Source organism: Leucoraja erinacea, chromosome 11, assembly GCF_028641065.1.
Source record: "Leucoraja erinacea ecotype New England chromosome 11, Leri_hhj_1, whole genome shotgun sequence".
Lineage (NCBI taxonomy): Eukaryota > Metazoa > Chordata > Chondrichthyes > Rajiformes > Rajidae > Leucoraja > Leucoraja erinaceus.
The window spans coordinates 32,900,279-32,920,575 of record NC_073387.1 but is presented as its reverse complement, the minus strand read 5'-3'; the positions used below and the strand labels follow the sequence as shown (position 1 = coordinate 32,920,575).

Here is a 20,297-nt window from a genome sequence, read left to right as displayed (position 1 = left end):
TGAAACTTATTGTGTGCCAAAATCTTGGGTTATATTGAGCCAATATCTTGTGTGTTACTGCATGTGAATGGGGGGGGGGGGGAGGGGGGAAACAAGCTTAAAACAAAATCACATTGTTGACCAGAAAATATTTTCTTGTAATAAAATGAATTTGGGAAAACCTTAAGCTCTTGTAAGTTGAACTCACACTGTCTTGCTTTCTAGATTTATAAAAGTTGAGTGCACCATTGGGAATATCTTGCTATTGTTGCACCAAAGATAAAGGAATAAAGTATGAAAAAGACTTTGCATTTTCCTTTAGATGTCATTAGGAGATAAAGGAAACCTCCCCAAGATAATCTAGCTGTAGGTGTTTCATTAAATTATCTAATTTGAAAATGCATGATTCATCTAGAATAAAGCTACGTTTGTGTCAAACTATATGTTTCCTTTGACTGGGCAGAGTAGGTGAGATGTCTCATCTGCATTCAGAATTTAGTTTTGATTTATAGTGAGCATGAGTTGGGAATGCATTTTTTTATTTATTTTTGTCAGAAATACTCTTATCTGGGATTTATATTTGTACTGATGAAAGTCTGTATGGAACAAATGCCAACCATACATAATTTTTAATTTAGATACATTTTTCCTTGAGTATGCTATATGGTTTTCATGATGTACATTGTGCTAATTTGGTATGTGATGAACACTGATGAAATATAAACATCAACAGAATCTAATGAAAACATAGAAGCAGGACATGAATTTGAGTCATGGTGCAGTTGGAGACTAATGAATTGGGATCTTCCTGCTAAGCTGTTTAACAGAAGGGTTCCTACAGACAAATTTATCACATCCATAGAAACAGAACAGTGTAGCACAGCACTAGGCCCTTCAGACCACAATGTTTATGCCCAACATGATACCAAGACCAACTATAACTACATGCACATAATCCATATCCTCCATTCCCTGCATATCCAAAATATCTTAATTGTGACTATTGTACCTGCCTCCACAGTTACCCATTCAGATTCAAATTTATTGTCAATGTGCAGTGTACAGTACAGAGACAACGAAATGCAGTTGTATAGAATGCAGTTGTATAGAATAAGCCCATGTGGCTCATTCTAAGCACTCACTGCCTTCTGTAAGAAAAAAGTTAACTGCCCATCTCCTTTGAACTTTGCCCATCTCAGCTTAAAGCTATGCTCTCAAGTATTTGATGTTTCCATCCTCTGAGAAAGGTTATGACTGTCAGCCCTATGATGTGCCTATCGTGCTTCTGTCAGAGCTCCCTGCAGGGTTGCAGTGAAAACAACCGGTGCGTGTCCAACCTCTCCCTGTAACTAATACCCTGTGATCCAGGCATCATTCTAAGAAACCTCTGTGCCCTTTCCAAAGCCTCCACATCATTCCTGTAACCGGGCGACTTGAACTGCAGTACTCCAAATGCAGCCCAACCAAAGAACTATAAACCTACGACATCATGGCTTCCTGCTTCTTGTACTCGATGCACTGACAAATGAAAACGAGCATTATATGCCTTCTTCATCACTACTCTTGGTTCTGTTTTCCGGGAGTTAATGTATTGGAGCAGAAACCTGAAATAAAGTATTTATAACCTGAGGTTTCTGGGAATGACTTGCGATGCACTAGACTAGAAGCATGGTGGGTGATTAAAAATAACTGCCTCGGCCCCGAAATGCACGGTGCATTCGCTGTAAATTGAGGAATTGTGCTTGTAGCAATTCCTTCAATTTGGTCATTTTTCAGGAAATTTCTGCATGATCCAAAGTTGAAGGTTTGTGGTTTATGGTTGTGCACAGATTACTGTGATTTTACAGGGATGTATGTACAAGGCCCCACCACTTATTGAGAGTCACGGTGATAATCATAGAGGATAGAAACTTCACTCGACCGACAGATGGGCACCCATCCAATATAAATCCATCTTTCAGCACCTGGCCTGTAGCGTTTATACATAGGTGATTTAAGTGCTCATTTAGACACTTTTTAAACATCAGCAATTCTGCTAGCAACTGCATTCCAGGTATTCACAATATGTGGGTGAAGATGTTTCCTCATAATCCCCTCTTAAGTTTATAAACATATTAAAATTGTGTGATTTGGCATTATAGTCTCCTCTGACGAGACAAGTTTCCTGCTATCTACCCTATTTATACCCCTCTTCACTTTATATATCTCAACCACCTCTGGCTCAGGAAAACTTAGTCTCATATCTGAAATGTCCAGGCAACATCTAGCGATGTTACAAAACTTGCCTTCAGCGGCGCTACAGTTCTGCCACTGGCTGTGTGCGAGACTTTGGTGCCTTTGAGGAGGGGGAGGGGGGGGATTAAAATGCCGTTTTCTCCTGCCTGTCGGAGGCGAACTTCCTCGGGCTGCCAGTTGCTAAAGTACAATCGACCGGACTTCCGTTCTCGATATGTTTTTTTTTTAATTTAATCGCTGGATTATTTATTTTATTTAATCTACTTCTAACGTCAACGCCTACAACGGGACGGATCTCAAGTAGGGGACACTACACGGGGTAAGTCTTCTAGTTTACATATAAACGTGCTTCTTGGGATGACGAAAGGTTACTTTGTGAAAATGATTTTGGCCCCAAATGAACCGGCAGTGTTTTTCCTGCCGATATGGGGTTCAAATTCACTGCAACCGCAACATTCAAATCGGTCGCGTTCGACAAAAACCCACTCGCAAGATGATTTAAACGCCCATTAATTTACGGGAATTAAACATTAAATTCCTTCCATTTGGCCTATAAATTCATGACAATGAGATTTAAAAATCATGTTATTTTGTGAATTCTTGTGTGAATGTTATTTGGACACTTAGGCTATTTAAAAATGTTAACCTTTTCTAAAGAAATGGATAGATGCTTAGATCTAGTAATTGAATTTAGATGAAACTGATGAATATGAATTTCTTGTTGGGTATTTACTATTTGTTTTAACGTTTAACTTTATTATTTCTACCTTTTTTTTTCTAAAACTGCAAATAATAACTTGTTTCTGTTAATGCTGTTAGCGACAGCTGCTGCCTCACCAGAACCAATGCGTTCGACATCTAGTGTTTCAACAAGATGTAGCAGAGAATTTCTAAGTCTTTCACCAAGAAAACAGAAATTGAAGAAAAGACTAAACTTTCTGTCCCAATCCAGGGCTGCTCTTACAATAAAGTATCACACAAAGATCAGTGATGTTAGGGCACGGTTGAAAACTCCCAAACGTGTAGTTAATCAAGCTGAGTTGCAAACAGCAGAGATGATCCTAGCAGCAAAGGGTTTGACTTTGGGTTTTGATGCAACCACCCAGGAAGAGACCCACATTAACAGTGTACAATTCACCACCACAGACAAATGTCTTTCTGCAGCAGTCGATGAATTGGCTGGTGGGACGGCTGAGGACTATGCACTACATATTTGCGAAACAGTTGACAATTTGTGTAAAACTTACACTTATTTCAATGAGCAAGCAGATTTTCAAGATACCAGGCAAAAGATAATCGACAACATTTCAAACACAATGATTGACAGGTGTGCAGCTAATCATGCTGCTATTAGGATTGTGAGTGGTAAGTGGGGTAAATCTTTGAATGAGCTCTACTGCCACTTGCATCCTCTTGACTCCATTGCAACATCAGTTCGCTCAGCCCTCAAAATGCAGAAACAATCCGGAGGAAAATTCTTGTTTGAGAAAGACTGTCTAGCAGTAAATGCCATACTGCAGATGAGCAAACTTCGGTACAAGAATGGAAAAGGGGATCCAAAAGGATTTGCTGTATTTTTGGATGACAGGAACATCCTCCCACGGTACCGTGGCAACAATTTGCACATATTGTTTCATATTAGTGGCAAGCTCCTAGAACATTATGATGACTTTGTTGCCCTGCTGAATAGCGGAAAATCCTGGGGGGGGGGGGGGGGTTGAAAAGCACCATGCTCCATGATTTCACCCAGGATGAAGCAAAAGTAGAACTTCAGATATTATGCTTACTTGGCAAATATCTGACTGGGCCTTGGATGAAGCGCTTCTACTAGCAATGTTACAAAATTTTGAGATTTAAAAAATCAAGTCGGCAATTTATCCCATCAGATAAAGCATAGAAAGAAGTTTAATTTGACACCTAATTCCCTTTCATATCTTCAGTATTAAAAATGTTATGGCCATTTTCATATTCGGAAATTAGCATCTTGTTCCCTATTGCTTTTCCATTGACTTAACACAAGCTGTGATCGAGGACAGTCAAATGCCCATAACTTTCTTAAAAATTAAGAGAACTGAAAGAAAATTTCAGTTATTATAGATTGAAGCATTCTGTAACAAATATGAAACAATCTTACTTGGATGACCTGGAATTAAAGCATATAATTAGTTAGTTACCTAATTGTAGCTAATTACAAAATTCAATTACTAGATCTAAACATCTATCCATTTTTTACGAAAAGATTGACATTTTTTCATAGCCTAAGTGTCCAAATAACATTCACACAAGAATTCACAATATAACAAAATTTTAAAATCTCATTGTCATGAATTTATAGGCCAAATGGAAGGAATTTAGTGTTTAATTCCCGTAAATGAATGGCCATTTAAATCATCTTGCAAGTGAGATTTTGTGGAATGCGATCGTTTGGAACGTTGCGGTTGCGGTGAATTTAAACCCCATATCGGCAGGAAAAATACTGCCAGTTCGTATATTTATATAATCGCGTTTTTGCAACGTAAAATTTGGATTAAGGTAATCCTAAGAAGCACGTTTATATGTAAAATAAATGGCTTACCTTTAGCTGTTCCATACATGAAATCCGTCCCGGTTATCGGCGTTGACGGCATTTTAAGTGGATTTTTATTTTACTCCAGCGCTGAAATTGTCCTGCGATTTAAAAAAAAATTCACAGAACAGCAGTCGGAACAATTCATCAGCTATCACCCCGAGAAAATATATCCAGGACAAGCGATAGAAAACCGCATTTTAACACCCCTCCCCCACCCTCAAAGGCACCAAAGTCGCGCACACAGCCAGTGGCAGAACTGCAGTGCCGCTGAAGGTAAGTTTTGTAACATACCTACTTCTACACTTCAAGCCATGATCAGATCAACCATGTTGATGGCATCAAAGTGGTTACAGGGGTGATTGCTGCTCTAAAGGAAGCCACAGACAATCCAGCCAACTTGATATTGGCAAGGGAAGATTTATTCGGTGAGGAGGTACATCTTGATGCCGCATTGACAAAATTTCGGGAGCTACAAGTACATCCACAGTTCAGTTCAAAGATGAGGAGCTGTCTTCCAGCTGTCATCACTGTTGGAGAGGCAGTATAGTAAATACTTTGAACTTGATGTAACTGAGAAACTGAAGGAGGAGACTGCATCAGCAAGATCACACAACATTGATGCAGAGGAGATTATAGGGATGTTTAGCTCATCAAAACAGAAATCTCCCAATGCCACCATGTGTTATTTGTCATGTAGGATACGGGCCTGCACGAATAGAACAGTCAATTACCTTGATAATCTCAAGGAGCATCGTAGGGAGAAGGTGCTCTGTAAGGCAGTGACATGGGGGAGAGTGCAGAGGAATTTTCTTTACACGCTCCCCAGTGCCAACACATCTTTAGTACGATGGAAAGAACTACATGCAGTACTCCACTTTAAATTTGAAGAATGTTTTATAAAGTTGGAGCAATACCTCACTATTTCTGTATTCATTACCCCTACAAATTAAGCCAAGTATCTACCTTCTCTGCCACCTTCAAAGATCTTTGACCTTGTATAACATTGCCATTCATGGTTTGTTCTAGCCTTATTGTTTCCAAAATCAAATACCTCACATTTATCAATAATAAACTCCCTTCTGCCATTTCTTAGACTATTTCACCACACATCAATACCATCCTGTAGCCCGAATATCCTCCACATCTTCACTAATCGTTGTCATCTACAAACATACTGATCATGCTTCCTACATCCATGTCTGAACTATTCACGTATATTAAAAACAGCAAGGATCTCAGCATCAATCACTGTAGAACATCACCAGTCATAGGCATCCAATCACAATAACAGCCCTCTATAATCATTTCTATTTCCAAGCCAACTTTAGATCCAATTTGCCAACTTGCTGTGTGGGGGTTTGCAGATCTTTTAGTTGAGGTTTATAGAATGGATGTGGTTTATTACAAACTGCTAACTCATTGAAAAGGACAGTGTGTGAACTTCAGCACAGAGACAAAAACATCTTGTGAATTCAAGGTTACAACTGATAAGAACTTAGAACTGTGAACAACAATCCTTTCATGGTACAAAGGTGATGAGGTAATGCCCACTGGCCACTGAGTTCAGGAGCAATAAGGAAGGGACACAGCATTGGTGATTAGTTTTTGAACCAGTAAGAGACACCACAAGTATTGATAGCCTAACATATCCACTTCATCCTAGATAGTCAAAGAAGCTTGTTTTCAGCTGAATATTCAGTGTTTTTTTGTATGTTAGTTTTTAGTCTCTAGTCACGATTCCTCAGTCTTTAGTCTGTTAGTTATGCTATGTCCAGTCTTTTAGCTATGAACTGTAGACTTTTAGTCTAGTTTAGAAGCACGGTATGGAAACGGGCCCTTTGTTCCATCGTGTCCATGCTGACCACTGATCAATAGTTCTGTTATCCCACCTCATCAACTCCCTATACACTAGGGGCAATTTACAGAGGCCATTTAACCTATAAGCTTTGGATGTGGGAGGAGACGAACATCTGGAAGCAACTGACGCGGTGACAGGGAGAACGTGCAACTCCACACTGATAGAACCTGAGATCAGGATCGAACCCACAGCGGTCTCCTGTGCTGTGATGCGTCAGCTACATCAGTTGCGCCACTGTCCCATCTTCTCTGTCTTAATGCTTTGCTCTGGTACCAACTATGCTTGAATAAAAAGTTTTAAACATTAACGCTGGCCTCAGCAAATCATTGAGAATTTAATGATCTAATCATTGGCATAGTCTTCAGAATTGCTGGAGGACTAACAGCGAGACTACTGGACACCGAACCCACACTGGCGCCCAAGAGGTAAGGACTACTCTTTATTAAAAGTTATCAGTTGTTGTCTGTCCCGGATGTGCTTTCACATGATCTTTAAGGAATCTCCAGTTTGGTAGAAGGCTCTGGGTCCAAAACAGACGGCTAAAAAACACTGTGGCAGCAATCCAGGGAAATCTTACTGACCTGGTAAATGGGTCCACAGTTCCTGAACCCAGAAAACTTTAAAGCAACGTCATGGCAAGTAAACTAAATGAGCAATTGCCCACAATGGTGAAAGGCGGGCAGGCTGCGCCGAATGTAACTGATAGTGAGATTTTTGACAGATTAACAGATTTTATCGAACAACAATTTGTCCTGTACAGAAATTGAACAAGATTTCATGGTGCCTCCAAGGGACAATGGGCTTTGGAAGATTTTAAAAGAGCTAAGGAACAACTGGCTACAATGCATGAACAACTGCAAAAAGAAAGGCAAAGAACGGAAAAAGAAAAGCAGAAACCTGAAAAATTAGAAGCAGAAGACGGGGAATTAAAAAAACAATTACAGGGAAAAACTCCCATGTATAGTACTCACCCACCCAATGCTTTAACTGTGGTAACATGGAACTATACAACAAACAGGTTTTATAATCCGAGTCCAATCATAATCAGAGTTTGAAATGTGAGAGTTTTGATTGTTGCACTTTAAACATAATGAATATTTACTTGATCAATAACTTCCAGCATTTCTTTGCTTTAAAGTGTTAAAGTCTAAATATGTCCTTATTGTTTAATTGTCATGTTAACCAAAGATCCTATAGCAGAGGCTCTGCTATAGGATCTTTGATGTTAACTGCTTAACCCTGTCAGTGTAGGTCATTAACTGTTTTAAAGTATGAAGTATCTGTGAGTAGGTATTGAAGGCTGTCTCTTAAAATATGGAGTCCATTAATGATATCTAAGGATGTGTGCTTGTGCTCCCTTTCTTTAGAATCCTTAATTGGGCGATTCATTCTTTTTGGTATTGATCAAAGAATCAAAGAGGGGATTGTATGGGGTTTGCAGAGGATTGTTGGAGTTTGCAGATATTTTAGTTGGGGTTTGCAGAGGATGGATGTGGTTAGTTTATTACCAACTGTTAACTCTTTGAAAAGGACAATCTATGAACTTCAGCACAAACAAAGAACAGCTTGTGAACTCAAGGTTACAACTGATAGGAACCTAGACAGGACCGTGAAAAACAACCCCTTTCATAGTATGAAGGTAATGAGGTAATGCTCACTGCTCCCCTGGAAACAGGACCAATAAGGAAGGGACACAGCATGGGTGATTAGTTTTTGACCTACAACTATTGATAGCGTAATATATATATATATATAGCGTGTCATCCTATACTTTATTATTTTTTTGTCTTTAGTTGTGCTTCCTCAGTCTTTTGGCTGTTAGTTATGTTACATCAGTCTTTTCGCTACAGACTGCAGGGCTTTTAATGTCTTTAAATGTTTCACACTGATACCATATAACCACTGTGCGTGAATAAAATGTTTTTCAACCATTGGAAATGGTTACCACTGAACTCGACGAATTAATGATCCAGCACGCTTAACCCTCTGGGATCCTTTAAGACAAGTTTCCTATGTGGGTCTTTGTTGAAAGCCTTAACAAAGCAAAGTCAGACACCCCGTATTGCCCTTTGGTTACATTCTGTTGTCCTTTGAAAGTTTCCCAATTCTTTGGCTTCCTGCTACTCTTTGCTATGTTATACACCTTTTCTTTTCGTTTTATTCCATCCCTAACTTCCCTTGTCAGCCACGGTTGCCTCTTACTCCTCTTAGAATTCTTCCCCATTGGAATATAATGATTCTGCATCTTCTGGATTATGTCCAGAAATTCCTGCCATTGCTGTTCCACCGGCATTCCTGCTAGGATCCTTTTCCAGTCAATCTTGACCAGGTCCTCTCTCATGCCTTCAGAGTCCCCTTTGTTTCAACTGCAACACTGACACTTCTGATTTAACCGTCTCCCTCTTAAATTGTAGATTAAAATGTAGCATATTATATTCACTCACTCCCAGTGGTTCCTTTACCTTGAGTTCCCTCTGGTTCATTGGACAACACTAAATCCAGAATTGCCTTCTCTCTAGTAGTACAAGCTGCTCTAAGAATCCATCTTGGAGTCACTCTACAAACTCATTTTCTTGGGGTCCAGAACCAACCTGATTTTCCCAGTCTACCTGCATATTGAAATCTCCCATAACCACAGTGGCATTATCTTTGTTACATGCCAATGTTAATTCTTGCTGCAACTTGCACTCTATATCCAGGCTACTGTTTGGGGGCCTGTAGATAACTCCCGTTTATGTCTTATTATCTGTATAATTCCTCAATTCTATCCACAGCGACTCTACATCGTCAGTCCCTATGTCACCCCTCACAAGGGACTGAATTTCATCCCTCACCAACCAACAAAGCTACCCCACCTCCTCTATCACTTGGCCATACTCTTCTATCCCTTCGTAACTTGATGGGCCTAAGCCATCTTTAGTTATCTATGCCTGCTATAAGCTTTCTTTTTTACTCTCTATCCAACCCTCATTATCCCTTAACATCTCTGAGATAAAGTCTGACCTTTTGGCTGCTTTTAAAGAGAAGTTGCTCAAAATATATTTTAATGTCTTTTTATAAATAATGTTTACCAAGCAGAAGGCAATTATGAGGAACAGAGACACTGTAACTTCAGGCAAGATTTGTTTTGGTTTATTACACGTCACTGAATCTCTAAATGCATAATTTTGCAAAATTTCCCGAAGTACTGCAGAAATCAATTTTTAGATGCATGCCATCTCGGCCCGCAACAAATCTAAAGTATAACAGCACTAGCTCGCTAAAAAAAGGCAGCGTTCAAGTGATTAGAAATAACGGATCTTTTTACGTTATTGACATTTCCCATATCTGATGCAATACAGAGCCTTCCATCTCTTAGATCATCAGTAACTGCAAACTTTGACAAGATGTTTGCCATGATTTGATTTTTGGATTTGCAAATTTGGACATCAGCATTTCAACCCCAATTTTTATATTTATGTATTTAATAATTTTGTATTTTTGCAAGCAAAGAAAAGAATGTCCAGAGTATATTAAAGGAATATTGTTTATAATAATTTTGCTTCTCTTTATAGAGACTGAAAGCTGAACATTTTAAAAATAACTAAATATATACCGTACTTGGAAAACCAAGAAAATTATTACTGGACAATAATGTGAAAAATTCAAGCATCATTCATTTTGACTGCTACTAAAAAATAATGAAATGTATTCTGTTGTTAGTTTTAATAATTCCTTTGTTTTATGTTCACTCTTCACCCCACTGCAACAGTTCAAAAAGACTGTCATTAAATGGCAAAGTGTATAATAATAATAATAATAATAAATTTTATTTATTGGGCGCCTTTCAGACATCTCAAGGACACCTTACATAGGTTAACAGGAAATATAAACATATAATCAGAATAAAATAAATAAGAATAAAATAAATAATAAAGACATCACAGAAACACAAATTAAAAACAGAATTCAGTCCAAAAACTAAAATCAAAAACACAATGTGAAGAGAGAGCAGCGGCATCTAAAGCGCGCCAGCGTCCACTCTCCCTTCACGGCAGCCATCTTGGACAAAGACTAACAGGATTACTTACAGACAAAAAATCATCCCCCCACAATGGATACCACTGTGGGGGAAGGCACAATGTCCAGTCCCTATCCCAAGTATAATTAAAAAAGCTTTAACTTGAACAAGAAGTTTTACCTGTGGTTACCATTTATTGCTGGCTGAAGGAAGTTGTTGGATGCTGAGATTTTACAATCAGCATCATTAGGGTGCTCATTGCATTGTAAAACCTGCTGCAGAATAGAATTTTCAGACAAACGGCTTACAACTTCATGCCCTAAAAGTGAGCATTCAACCACAAATCCACACCCATTTGAAATGCCAATTTCTAATTTCAGTATATTCCTCAATTCTACCCCCGCCTTATCTCTTCAGCCATGTTCACCATTTTCTACTCTTTGTTTTCTCTCCGCTTGACTAGTCTAACACAGTTTTGACTAACCTCTAATATTTCATTTCCTCAACAAAAGTATCCAAAACTCTGCTCCCCATGTCCTGTCTCACAAATTGTTCTGTTCACAAACCGGATTTATACTCGCCGGCATACATTGGGTCTGGTCTACCAACACCTTGAGTCTGAAGAAGGGTCTTGATCTGAAACATCTCATAGAAAAATAGGTGCAGGAGGCCATTCGGCCCTTCGAGCCAGCACCGCCATTCAATATGATCATGGCTGATCATCTAAAATCAGTACCCCGTTCCTGCTTTTTCCCCCATATCCCTTGATTCCTTTCATCCTAATAGCTAAATCTCTCTCTTAAAAACATCCAGTGAACTGGTCTCTGCTGTCTTCTGAGGCAGAGAATTCCACAGATTCACAACTCTCTGGAAGAAAAAGTTTTTCCTCATCTCAGTCCTAAATGGCCTACCCCATATTCTTAAACTGTGACCCCCAGGTTCTGGACTCCCCCATCATCGGGAACATTTATCCTGCATCTAGCCTGTTCAAGCCATTAAGAATTTAATATGTTTCTATGATCCCCTCTCAGCCTTCTAAATTCCAGTGAATATAAGCCCAGTCGATCCATTCTTTCATCATATGTCAGTCCCACCATCCCGGGAATTAACCTGGAGGTTAATCTTCTATCACGATTCTACCCCATCATAATAACACACAGAATGCCGGGAACATGATGCTAGGGGTGGTGATTGAGGCAGATATGTTGGTGGCATTTAAGAGACTCCCTTGTCAATTCTTCCCTTCCCTCCCGCTCCACCCCTTTCCCTTGCAACCGCAAGAGATGCTACACCTGTCGCTTTACCTCCCCCCTCGACTCCATTCAAGGACCCAAGCAGTCATTCCAGGTGCGACAGAGGTTCACCTGCACCTCCTCCAACCTCATCTATTGCATCCGCTGCTCTAGATGTCAGCTGATCTATATCGGTGAGACCCAGCGTAGGCTTGGCGATCGTTTCTCCGAACACCTCCGCTCGATCCGCACTAACCAACCTGACCTCCCGGTGGCTCAGCACTTCAACTCCCCCTCCCATTCCGTATCCGACCTCTCTGTCCTGGGCCTCCTCCACGGCCAGAGTGAGCAACACCGGAAATTGGAGGAACAGCACCTCATATTCCGCTTGGGTAGTCTGCATCCAGTGGCATGAACATTGAATTCTCACAATTCTGTTAACCCTTGCTGTCTCCTCTCCTTCCTACCTCAGCCCTCGGGCTCCTCCTCCTCCTTTTTCCTTTCTTCTCTCCGCCTCCCCCCCACCCCCTATCAGTCTGAAGAAGGGTTTGGGCACGAAACATTGCCTATCTCCTTCATTCCATAGATGCTGGTGTGGTGGCACACCAAGCCTGGTGTGCCAACAATAACCTCGTCCTCAACTCCAAAAAGACGAAGGAGATTATTGTTGACTTCAGGCAGACCAGAGGAGGCAGTCATACCCCCACCCATATAAACGGGACTGAGGTGGAGCGCGTCTCCAGCTATAAATTCCTGGCATCATGTTCGTCGGAGGATTTGTCCTGGTCCGTATGCTGCACCTGTTCTATGATCTAAAAATTACAGCAGCTGTGATCAACTTCCTGAGGATATCTCTTTAAAGATTCACCTGTACCCTTTTGCATCCTTATTTCTAAATACAAAACCGCTGTACCATAGAGAGTATCCTGACCACCTGCTTCACGGTATGGTACACAGCAGCTGCACTGCTGAGGACAGGAAGGCACTACAACTGGTGGGGAAAACCGCGCAGCACATCAGCGGTGCCCCGCTCCCTGCCATGGATGCACTCCACCGAAAACTGTGGTCTGAGACGGGCTGGGAAGATCATCAAAGACCCCTCACACCCCAACAGTTATGGATTTTGTTTGCCCTCCTCCCATGTAGGAGGCGGTACATAGAGCCTCAGGATTCACGTAAATTGGAGGATGGGGAACAGCATTCTACCAACAACACAATCACACTGTCTATGTTACTCGGACCCGACAGTAGATTTGATGTCCCTCCGTCCCCATTGTTTAATTATTCTGTATTTCCTGATTATTCGGTATCTTCCCTCTTTCTATTTTTTTTGTTTTCTTTATGTACAACTACTACGGACTGACGCAAAACTGCATTTCGTTGTACTGATACTTGTATTTGTGCGATGACATTAAAGTTGAATTGAATTGAATTGCTGCTGCACCTGCTGAGTTTCTCCAGCATTTTTGTGTACCTTCAATTTTCCAGCATCTGCAGTTCCTTCTTAAACACTATGAACAAGCACATGGATATACAGGGAGTGGAGGGATATGGATTATGTACAGGCAAATAAGAGTTTGCCTTGGCATCATGTTCGTCACAGACGTTGTGGGCCTGAAGGTTCGTATGCTGCACTGTTCTATGTTCTATAATTAAGCAGCTCTGATCAAAGTGACAGATTATATCCTTTACGATTCTGATAAGGTTACTCTTGCATCTATTATTTCTAAATACAAAACAACGTGGATGAGCTTGACGCGGTTAGATATTAGCAGATGCGACATTGTGGGCATCACAAAGTCGTGGCTAAAAGTGGATCAGATCTGGGAACTAAATATCTATGGATACAAATCCTATTGAAAAGGCAGACAGGTGATGTAAGGAAGAAATGGTACTGTGGTCATGTGCAAGTAGACTGGGAAATTTAGTGTAGCAAAGTATACAGTTATACATTTTGGTAGAAGGAATAAAGATGTAGACTACTTTCTAAATAGAGAGTGGATTCAGAAATTGGAGGTACTGGGAACAATGCATCCCTGCCAACAAGCTCAATGTTGTCTATGTTAGTTTTGAACTTGTCAGTAGAATGATGTCACCCGCCCCAGCCTCCGATTCACCTGTACTCACAGTCACCATCAGAGTCATCAGATTAGTGGCATGAGTGGCAGCAAGCATGTTTAACCTCTGTGAGGGGCAAGGTTTAAAGGGGATATGCAGGGCCCTTTTTTTCCCCCCACACAGAGGGTATCAAGTGCCTGGAACGTGTAACAGGGGTTGGTGGTGGAGGCAGATAAGATAGGCACATGAATACTCATGGAATAGAGGGATATGTATTATGTGCAAGCAGATAAGAGTTGGTTGGCATCATGTTCGGCGCAGACATGTTCGATGTCCTCCGTTCGGAGGTTCCCATCTGCTTAAAAAAAACATTAACATCCTGGTACCACAGAGATCCAAGGTAACATGCTTAATGACTCCTCTTTGGTGGCACTAACCATCATGAAATGTTTCAAGAGGCTGGTCATGGAGCCAAATTTAGCTCTAAATCAGTTTACAAGTTTACAGATAACAAATACAGGAAGGAACCCTAACTTAGTAGCATCTTGTCAAGACAACACCCTCTCCCCCAATGGCAGCAAAACAAAGAAGCTGTCATTCGTCTTTAGGAAACGGGGTGGAGTACATTCTCCTGTCACTTTATCACCTCCAGCCTTGGTTGCTTCCTGCGCCCTTTTCCCCTCCATCTTATCAACTACCAAATTATTGACTTCAGGAGGTCACATAATGGAGAATACGCCCCAATGTCCATCTACGGGGACAGTGTGGAGAGAGTGTCCAGCTTTAAGTTTCTGGGCACTCACATTTCAGAGGACCTTACATGGTCCACCAACACCGCTGCGCTGGTCAAGAAGGCACAGCAACGACAGTTCTTCCTGAGGACATTAAAAAAGACTGGTCTGCCCCAACAGTTGCTGACAACCTTCTACCGCTGCACCACAGAGAGCATATTAACGTATGACATCTCTATGTGGTATCTCAGCTGCACGGAGGCGTAGAGGAGAGCTCTTCTGCGCGTCGTCCACAGGGCGCAGAAGATCATTGGGCCACAGCTACCGGCCTTGGAGGGCATCTACCACACACGGTGCCTCAGGAAGGCCGTCAGCATTCATAAAGACTCCTCACACCCGTGTAATGGACTGTTTGAACTACTTCCCTCCGGCAGACGTTACAAGGCCTTCTACGCCCGAACCTCCACTCAGGAACAACTCCATTCTCAAAGCTATAGCGGCTCTGAACCGGCCCTGCTGAGTGCCCCCCACCCCCCCTGGACTGTCTCCCTCGGATGCTGCATCCGCTGAGTTTCTCCGTCGCGCAGACACCCTCTTAAACTCTGCACTTTAGTCTGTTTGAACTGTTTTGACTTTTTTACTGTTCTTTTACAAACCATGTTCTCGGGGTATCTAAATCTAAATTGTATTAGTTATTTATGTTATGACATCGGATGGAGGCTGCATACCAAATCTTGTTGCGCTTATGTGCAATGGCAATAAAAGATATTATTATATATTATTATTATTATCAACCCCTCATCACCTTGATCCATCTATCACACGCCACCTCTTCCCCTCACTTCACTCAATCATCTATCTCTCCTCTGCTTCATCAGACTTTAAGCCAAAGATCCTATAGATCTTTGCTTAAAACGTTGTCTGTTCACTCCCCCCACTCAGCTATGCTGCCTGGTCCCACAGTTTCTGCAGCAGTTTCTGCAGCAGTGTGCGCTTTGCCCCGGGTCTGCAGCAGTGGCCGCCTGGGTTTCCTGCTGGCAGCCTGCGCCTGCGCGTTCCACCGTCTTTGTCAATGCTGCGGGATTCTGCAAAATCCGGCAGTGGGATCACCTCCTGGATTGAATTGAGTGTCTTAGTGGAGAATGCAAAAACAAAAGTGATTCCCGGGAATCTGACCGTTTAGATGGGTTTTATCAATTTAATTCTCATTATTGCCTCCAAAAATATAGCGTGTGACAGGCTGGAGCCCAGGACTGGATATGGGTAGGAAGGAACTGCAGATGCTGGTTTACACCGAAGATAGACATGAAGTAGACTTGATGGGCCAAATGGCCTAATTCTACTCCTATCACTTATGACTTTATGAAAATGCTGGAGTAACTCAGTGGGACAGGCGGCATCTCTGGAGAGAAGGAATGGGTGATGTTTCGGATTGAGATCCAAGTCAAGTCAAGTCAAGTCAAGACAAGAGAGTTTATTGTCATGTGTCCCTGACAGGACAATGAAATTCTTGCTTTGCTTCAGCACAACAGACATTGACTACAAAACAGATCCATATCTCATTATATACGTAAATACACACATGAATAAATAAACTGATAAAGTGCAAATAACAGATAATGGGCTATTAATGTTCAGAGTTTTGTCCTTCACACTGAGGTAGGGGAGAGGAAGATACAGAGATAAGGATGTGTAAGCAGGGGTCCGCAACCTTGTTCTGCATTGGGGTTGGGACGCATGTCTGTGAGCGGATGGCGGGCCACATCTATCATGTGTGCACATGTATCCCACCCCAGATAGCAGGCATCAAATCACGTGTTCACAGAAGGTATACAATAATGCTGGAGAAACTCAGCGGGGGAGGCAGCCTCATGCAATCCTTGCATGTCTCACCCGCTGAGTTTCTCTAGCATTTTTGTCTACCTTTGATTTTCCCAGCATCTGCAGTTCTTTCTTAAACATGTTCGCAGAAGGTGCGCGGCTGTGCCGGCGGCTTTGCGCAGGATGTGGTACATTCAGAGCTCGGCGCTCGGCTGCTGCTCGGGGGAGCGCTCGGCGGGCCGGGTGATTACGGGGGAAAAAAATCCGCCTGCGGGCTGGATGATTTCGTGTTACGGGCCGCATTCGGCCCGGGGGCCGTAGGTTGCTGATCCCTGGTGTAAGGTGTATAAACGAGACAAGGATGAACTTCAAGTTAAATGTAGAATAGATCATTGTTAGCTAGGAGAAGGTAAACAACAAAGCAGACAGATATAAGCTAAATATGAGATGCTGATCCTCCAATATGTGCTGCGCCTCACTATGACAATGGAGAAGGCCCAGGACAGACAGGTCAGTGTGGGAATGGGAAGGAGAGTTACAGTGTTTAGTAACCGGGAGATCAAGTAGGTTTAGGAGGATATATGGATACATCTTCTCCATATGGATACGGATATGGCTCATGTTGCGATCCGGCTCCGGGTTTTGTGGAAAGCCCACTCTCTCAGGCTGTGGGCGAGCTGCGCGGAGTCAGACGCACCATTGATCGAACTCGCTCCGGCGCCCGGGCTCGAGGTTGCAGAGGTTTCCTATTTTGGGCAGTTTCCTGTCACCTTGTATGGTGCTGTCCGATGCAATATGGCTGTTGGAGCTAGGCTTGCACTTGTATTCCTAATCAACACTGGAGTCATCCTGTGCCATCTGGAAGAAACGCCTCCTCGAAACATAGGTAGGATCTGTGACCGTTGTGTGAATTTGATTGCAGGAGCTGTCCATGAAACATCTTATTTGTAATGTTGATAATGCATGCTAAATTTGCATCCTAACCATGCCAGTAATAATATTTACTGTAATGTCTATTGGTATCCAAATAAAATGAGAACTGGCCATTAGCCATTTGCAAGTTCGATACATTGTGAAACCGATGCATTATTGTATTTGAGTTACATGGGTTGGAGAAAGCGGCATATGAGGTTGAACAAGGGTCCTGCTTTAATGCTGTTCACAAACCTGACCAAAGTGGCAGTGTTACCTCCCTGGAGGTTCTTTGCTTCCTGCTTTAGTCATCTGATTGTGTCTTCAAGAGGATAATCACTGCCTCCTACTAAACAAAACTTGAAGTTATGCAAGAAATCTTGCAAGTGCGTTCTAGAGACCTCAAGAAAGAATAACATGGATTGCCAGTGATTAAATGGCGTGGAAGATGTTTCTAGCTGTATATGGATGCATTTGTTATGGCGATTGTACAAATGCTGGGTTATTAAAACATAAGGGGCTGCAGATGTTGGAATCTTAAGCAAAGCATGAAGTGTTGGAGTATCAGACAGCCTCTGTGGAGGAAATTACACCTTCTTCCCGATAGCAGGAGTGAAATGAGAATGTGGCCAGGATGGTGTGGGTCCTTATGATGCTGCCTGCCTTTTTGAGGCAGTGATACCAGTAGATCCCTTTGATGACGGTGAGGTCTGTACCTGTGATGGACTGGGCAGTGTTCACCACATTTTGCAATCTTCTTCATTCTTGGACATTTGAGTTGCTAAAGATGGCTGTGATGCAACCAATTAATATGCTCTCTACTGTACACCAGAACTTTAAGAGAGTATTCATCAACATACCAAATCTCTTCAATCTTCTAAGGAAGTCGAGGCGTTGATGGAGTTTCTTTATTATCGCATCAATGTGCTGGGTCCAGGACAGATCTTCAGAGATGTGCATGCCCAGGAATTTGAAGTTTTGGCTCCCTTCATCAATGTGTGGTTGATGAAGTCAAGTTTGTGGATCCTAGGCCTTCCTCTTCAGTGGAGTCAATGGAAGAGTCAGTGGCTCGATGTTATAGGAAAGGTGTCAAGCTGGAAAGGATGCAGAAAAAAATTATACGGGTGTTGTCAGGACTCGAGGGTCTGAGCTATAGGGAGATGTTGAGGAGGCTGGGACCCTATTCCTTGTAGCACAGGAGGATGAGGGGTGATATCTTATCGAGGTGTATAAAATCATGAGAGGAATAAATCGGGTAGTTGCATAGAGTATCTTGCCCACAGTAGGTGAAATGAGGACCAGAGGATATAGCTTTAAGGTGAAGGGGAAACAATTTACTAGCAATCTGAGAGGTAACTTTTTCACCCAAAGAGTGGTGGGTGTACGGAACGAGCTGCCAGAGGAGGTAGTTGAAGCAGGGACTATCCCAAAGTTTAAGAAACAGTTACATGGATAGGACAGGTTTGGAAAGATATGGGCCAAATGCAAGCAGGTGGGACTAGTGTAGCGGGGACATGTTGGCGGGTGTCGGCATGTTGGGCAGAAGGGCCTGTTTCCATGTTGTATCACTCTATGACAGTGAAGGTTCCTTCTCTTGGTGAAAGTGAGCCACTTCCTGTAGAATTTGCTTATAGGTGTGCACACGTCTGATGAGGCAGCATCGTTGGATTATGATAAAGCTGGTGTGGATTGACATTTCGATGCGCACTGTTAAGAGTCACAAAAATTATTTCAAAACCCTAGTACATAGTTATACCACTCTATATCACTGTTTAGAATTAAAAGATCATTTCGAAACACTTGATGCAGTAAACTTTATTGATAGAAAGGTAAACCAATTTAGTAAGTGGGCTTCTGGAATACAGTATCAAAAAAAGTAATTAGTTATCCCAATTGTTTAATACTTAAGACCACGTTTCATTTTTATTCCAGAGCACAATTGAAGTATCTACTACTGGACATTTTGTCATCCAAGATTTTCAAGAGGAGAATCTTTGCTCTGATATTTGTTGATAATTAGTTTAATCCTTTGTCAATTTTTCCAATTTTTTTGAGACTGCCCTTTATGTGAATGTTGTTTTAGAAGTAAAAATATAACCAAATTCAGTACACTAAAATTTTCTTCTACCTATCTTCCGCAGCTGTAATAGGTGCCGGGATTGGGGGATCTTCAGCTGCTTATTTCCTCAGACAGAAGTTCGGTCACAATGTTGGAATTGATGTCTATGAGAAAGGAACCATTGGAGGTCGGCTGGCGACAGTTACTGTAAATGGCCAACAGTATGAAACTGGTGGCTCTGTCATTCACCCACTCAACCTTCACATGCAAGAATTTGTCAAACAGTTAGGTAAGGCGATGGATGGTAATTCTGTTTTTCTCAAAGTTTTCAGCAGATCTTCTTTTGAATTTTTCTAGAAAATACTGAGGATAGCTTAAATCCAGAATTCAGAACCATAATGTAGAAACAAAGAATTACAGATGCTGGTTTATACCAAAGATAGACACAAAGTACCAGAGTAACTCAGCGGGTCAGGCAGCACCTCTGGAGAAGATGCTGCCTGACCTGCTGAGATACTCCAGCACTTTTGTCTATATTTAGAATCATAAGTTTTTTTTTGAGCAAGCACCCACAATATTTGTTATAAAAAGTCAAAGTTTTGATTTGCTCTGTCAGCCAGACGTTACGATGCAAGCAGGTTGTTGTCTTACAATCTACAAAACGCACATTTTCTTTGGTGTAGGAATGTCACACTATTCAATATTGGACCGCTTTTTTAGTTTAGTTTAGGGACACTTCCTGCGGCCTTTGTGACAAAGTTGTTCTGGTGACAACATTAGTACAGTACCGCAGCGATAAAGTTGCTGCCTTATATTGGCAGAGACCCGGATTCGATCCTGGCT

The 20,297-nt window shown here is 41.8% G+C and overlaps 1 protein-coding gene across 1 annotated transcript in view; it reads left to right on the top strand.

The window, feature by feature from the left end:
• Window positions 1-17,080: 17,080 nt before the first annotated feature.
• LOC129701658 (prenylcysteine oxidase-like) overlaps window positions 17,081-20,297 on the top strand; it is a 42,035-nt gene continuing 38,818 nt past the window's right edge. The window contains exons 1-2 of the mRNA XM_055642990.1: window positions 17,081-17,369; window positions 19,537-19,743. Coding sequence (XP_055498965.1) covers window positions 17,084-17,369; window positions 19,537-19,743 — 493 coding nt within the window. The 5' untranslated portion in view covers window positions 17,081-17,083. The remainder of the gene's footprint in view (window positions 17,370-19,536; window positions 19,744-20,297) is intronic.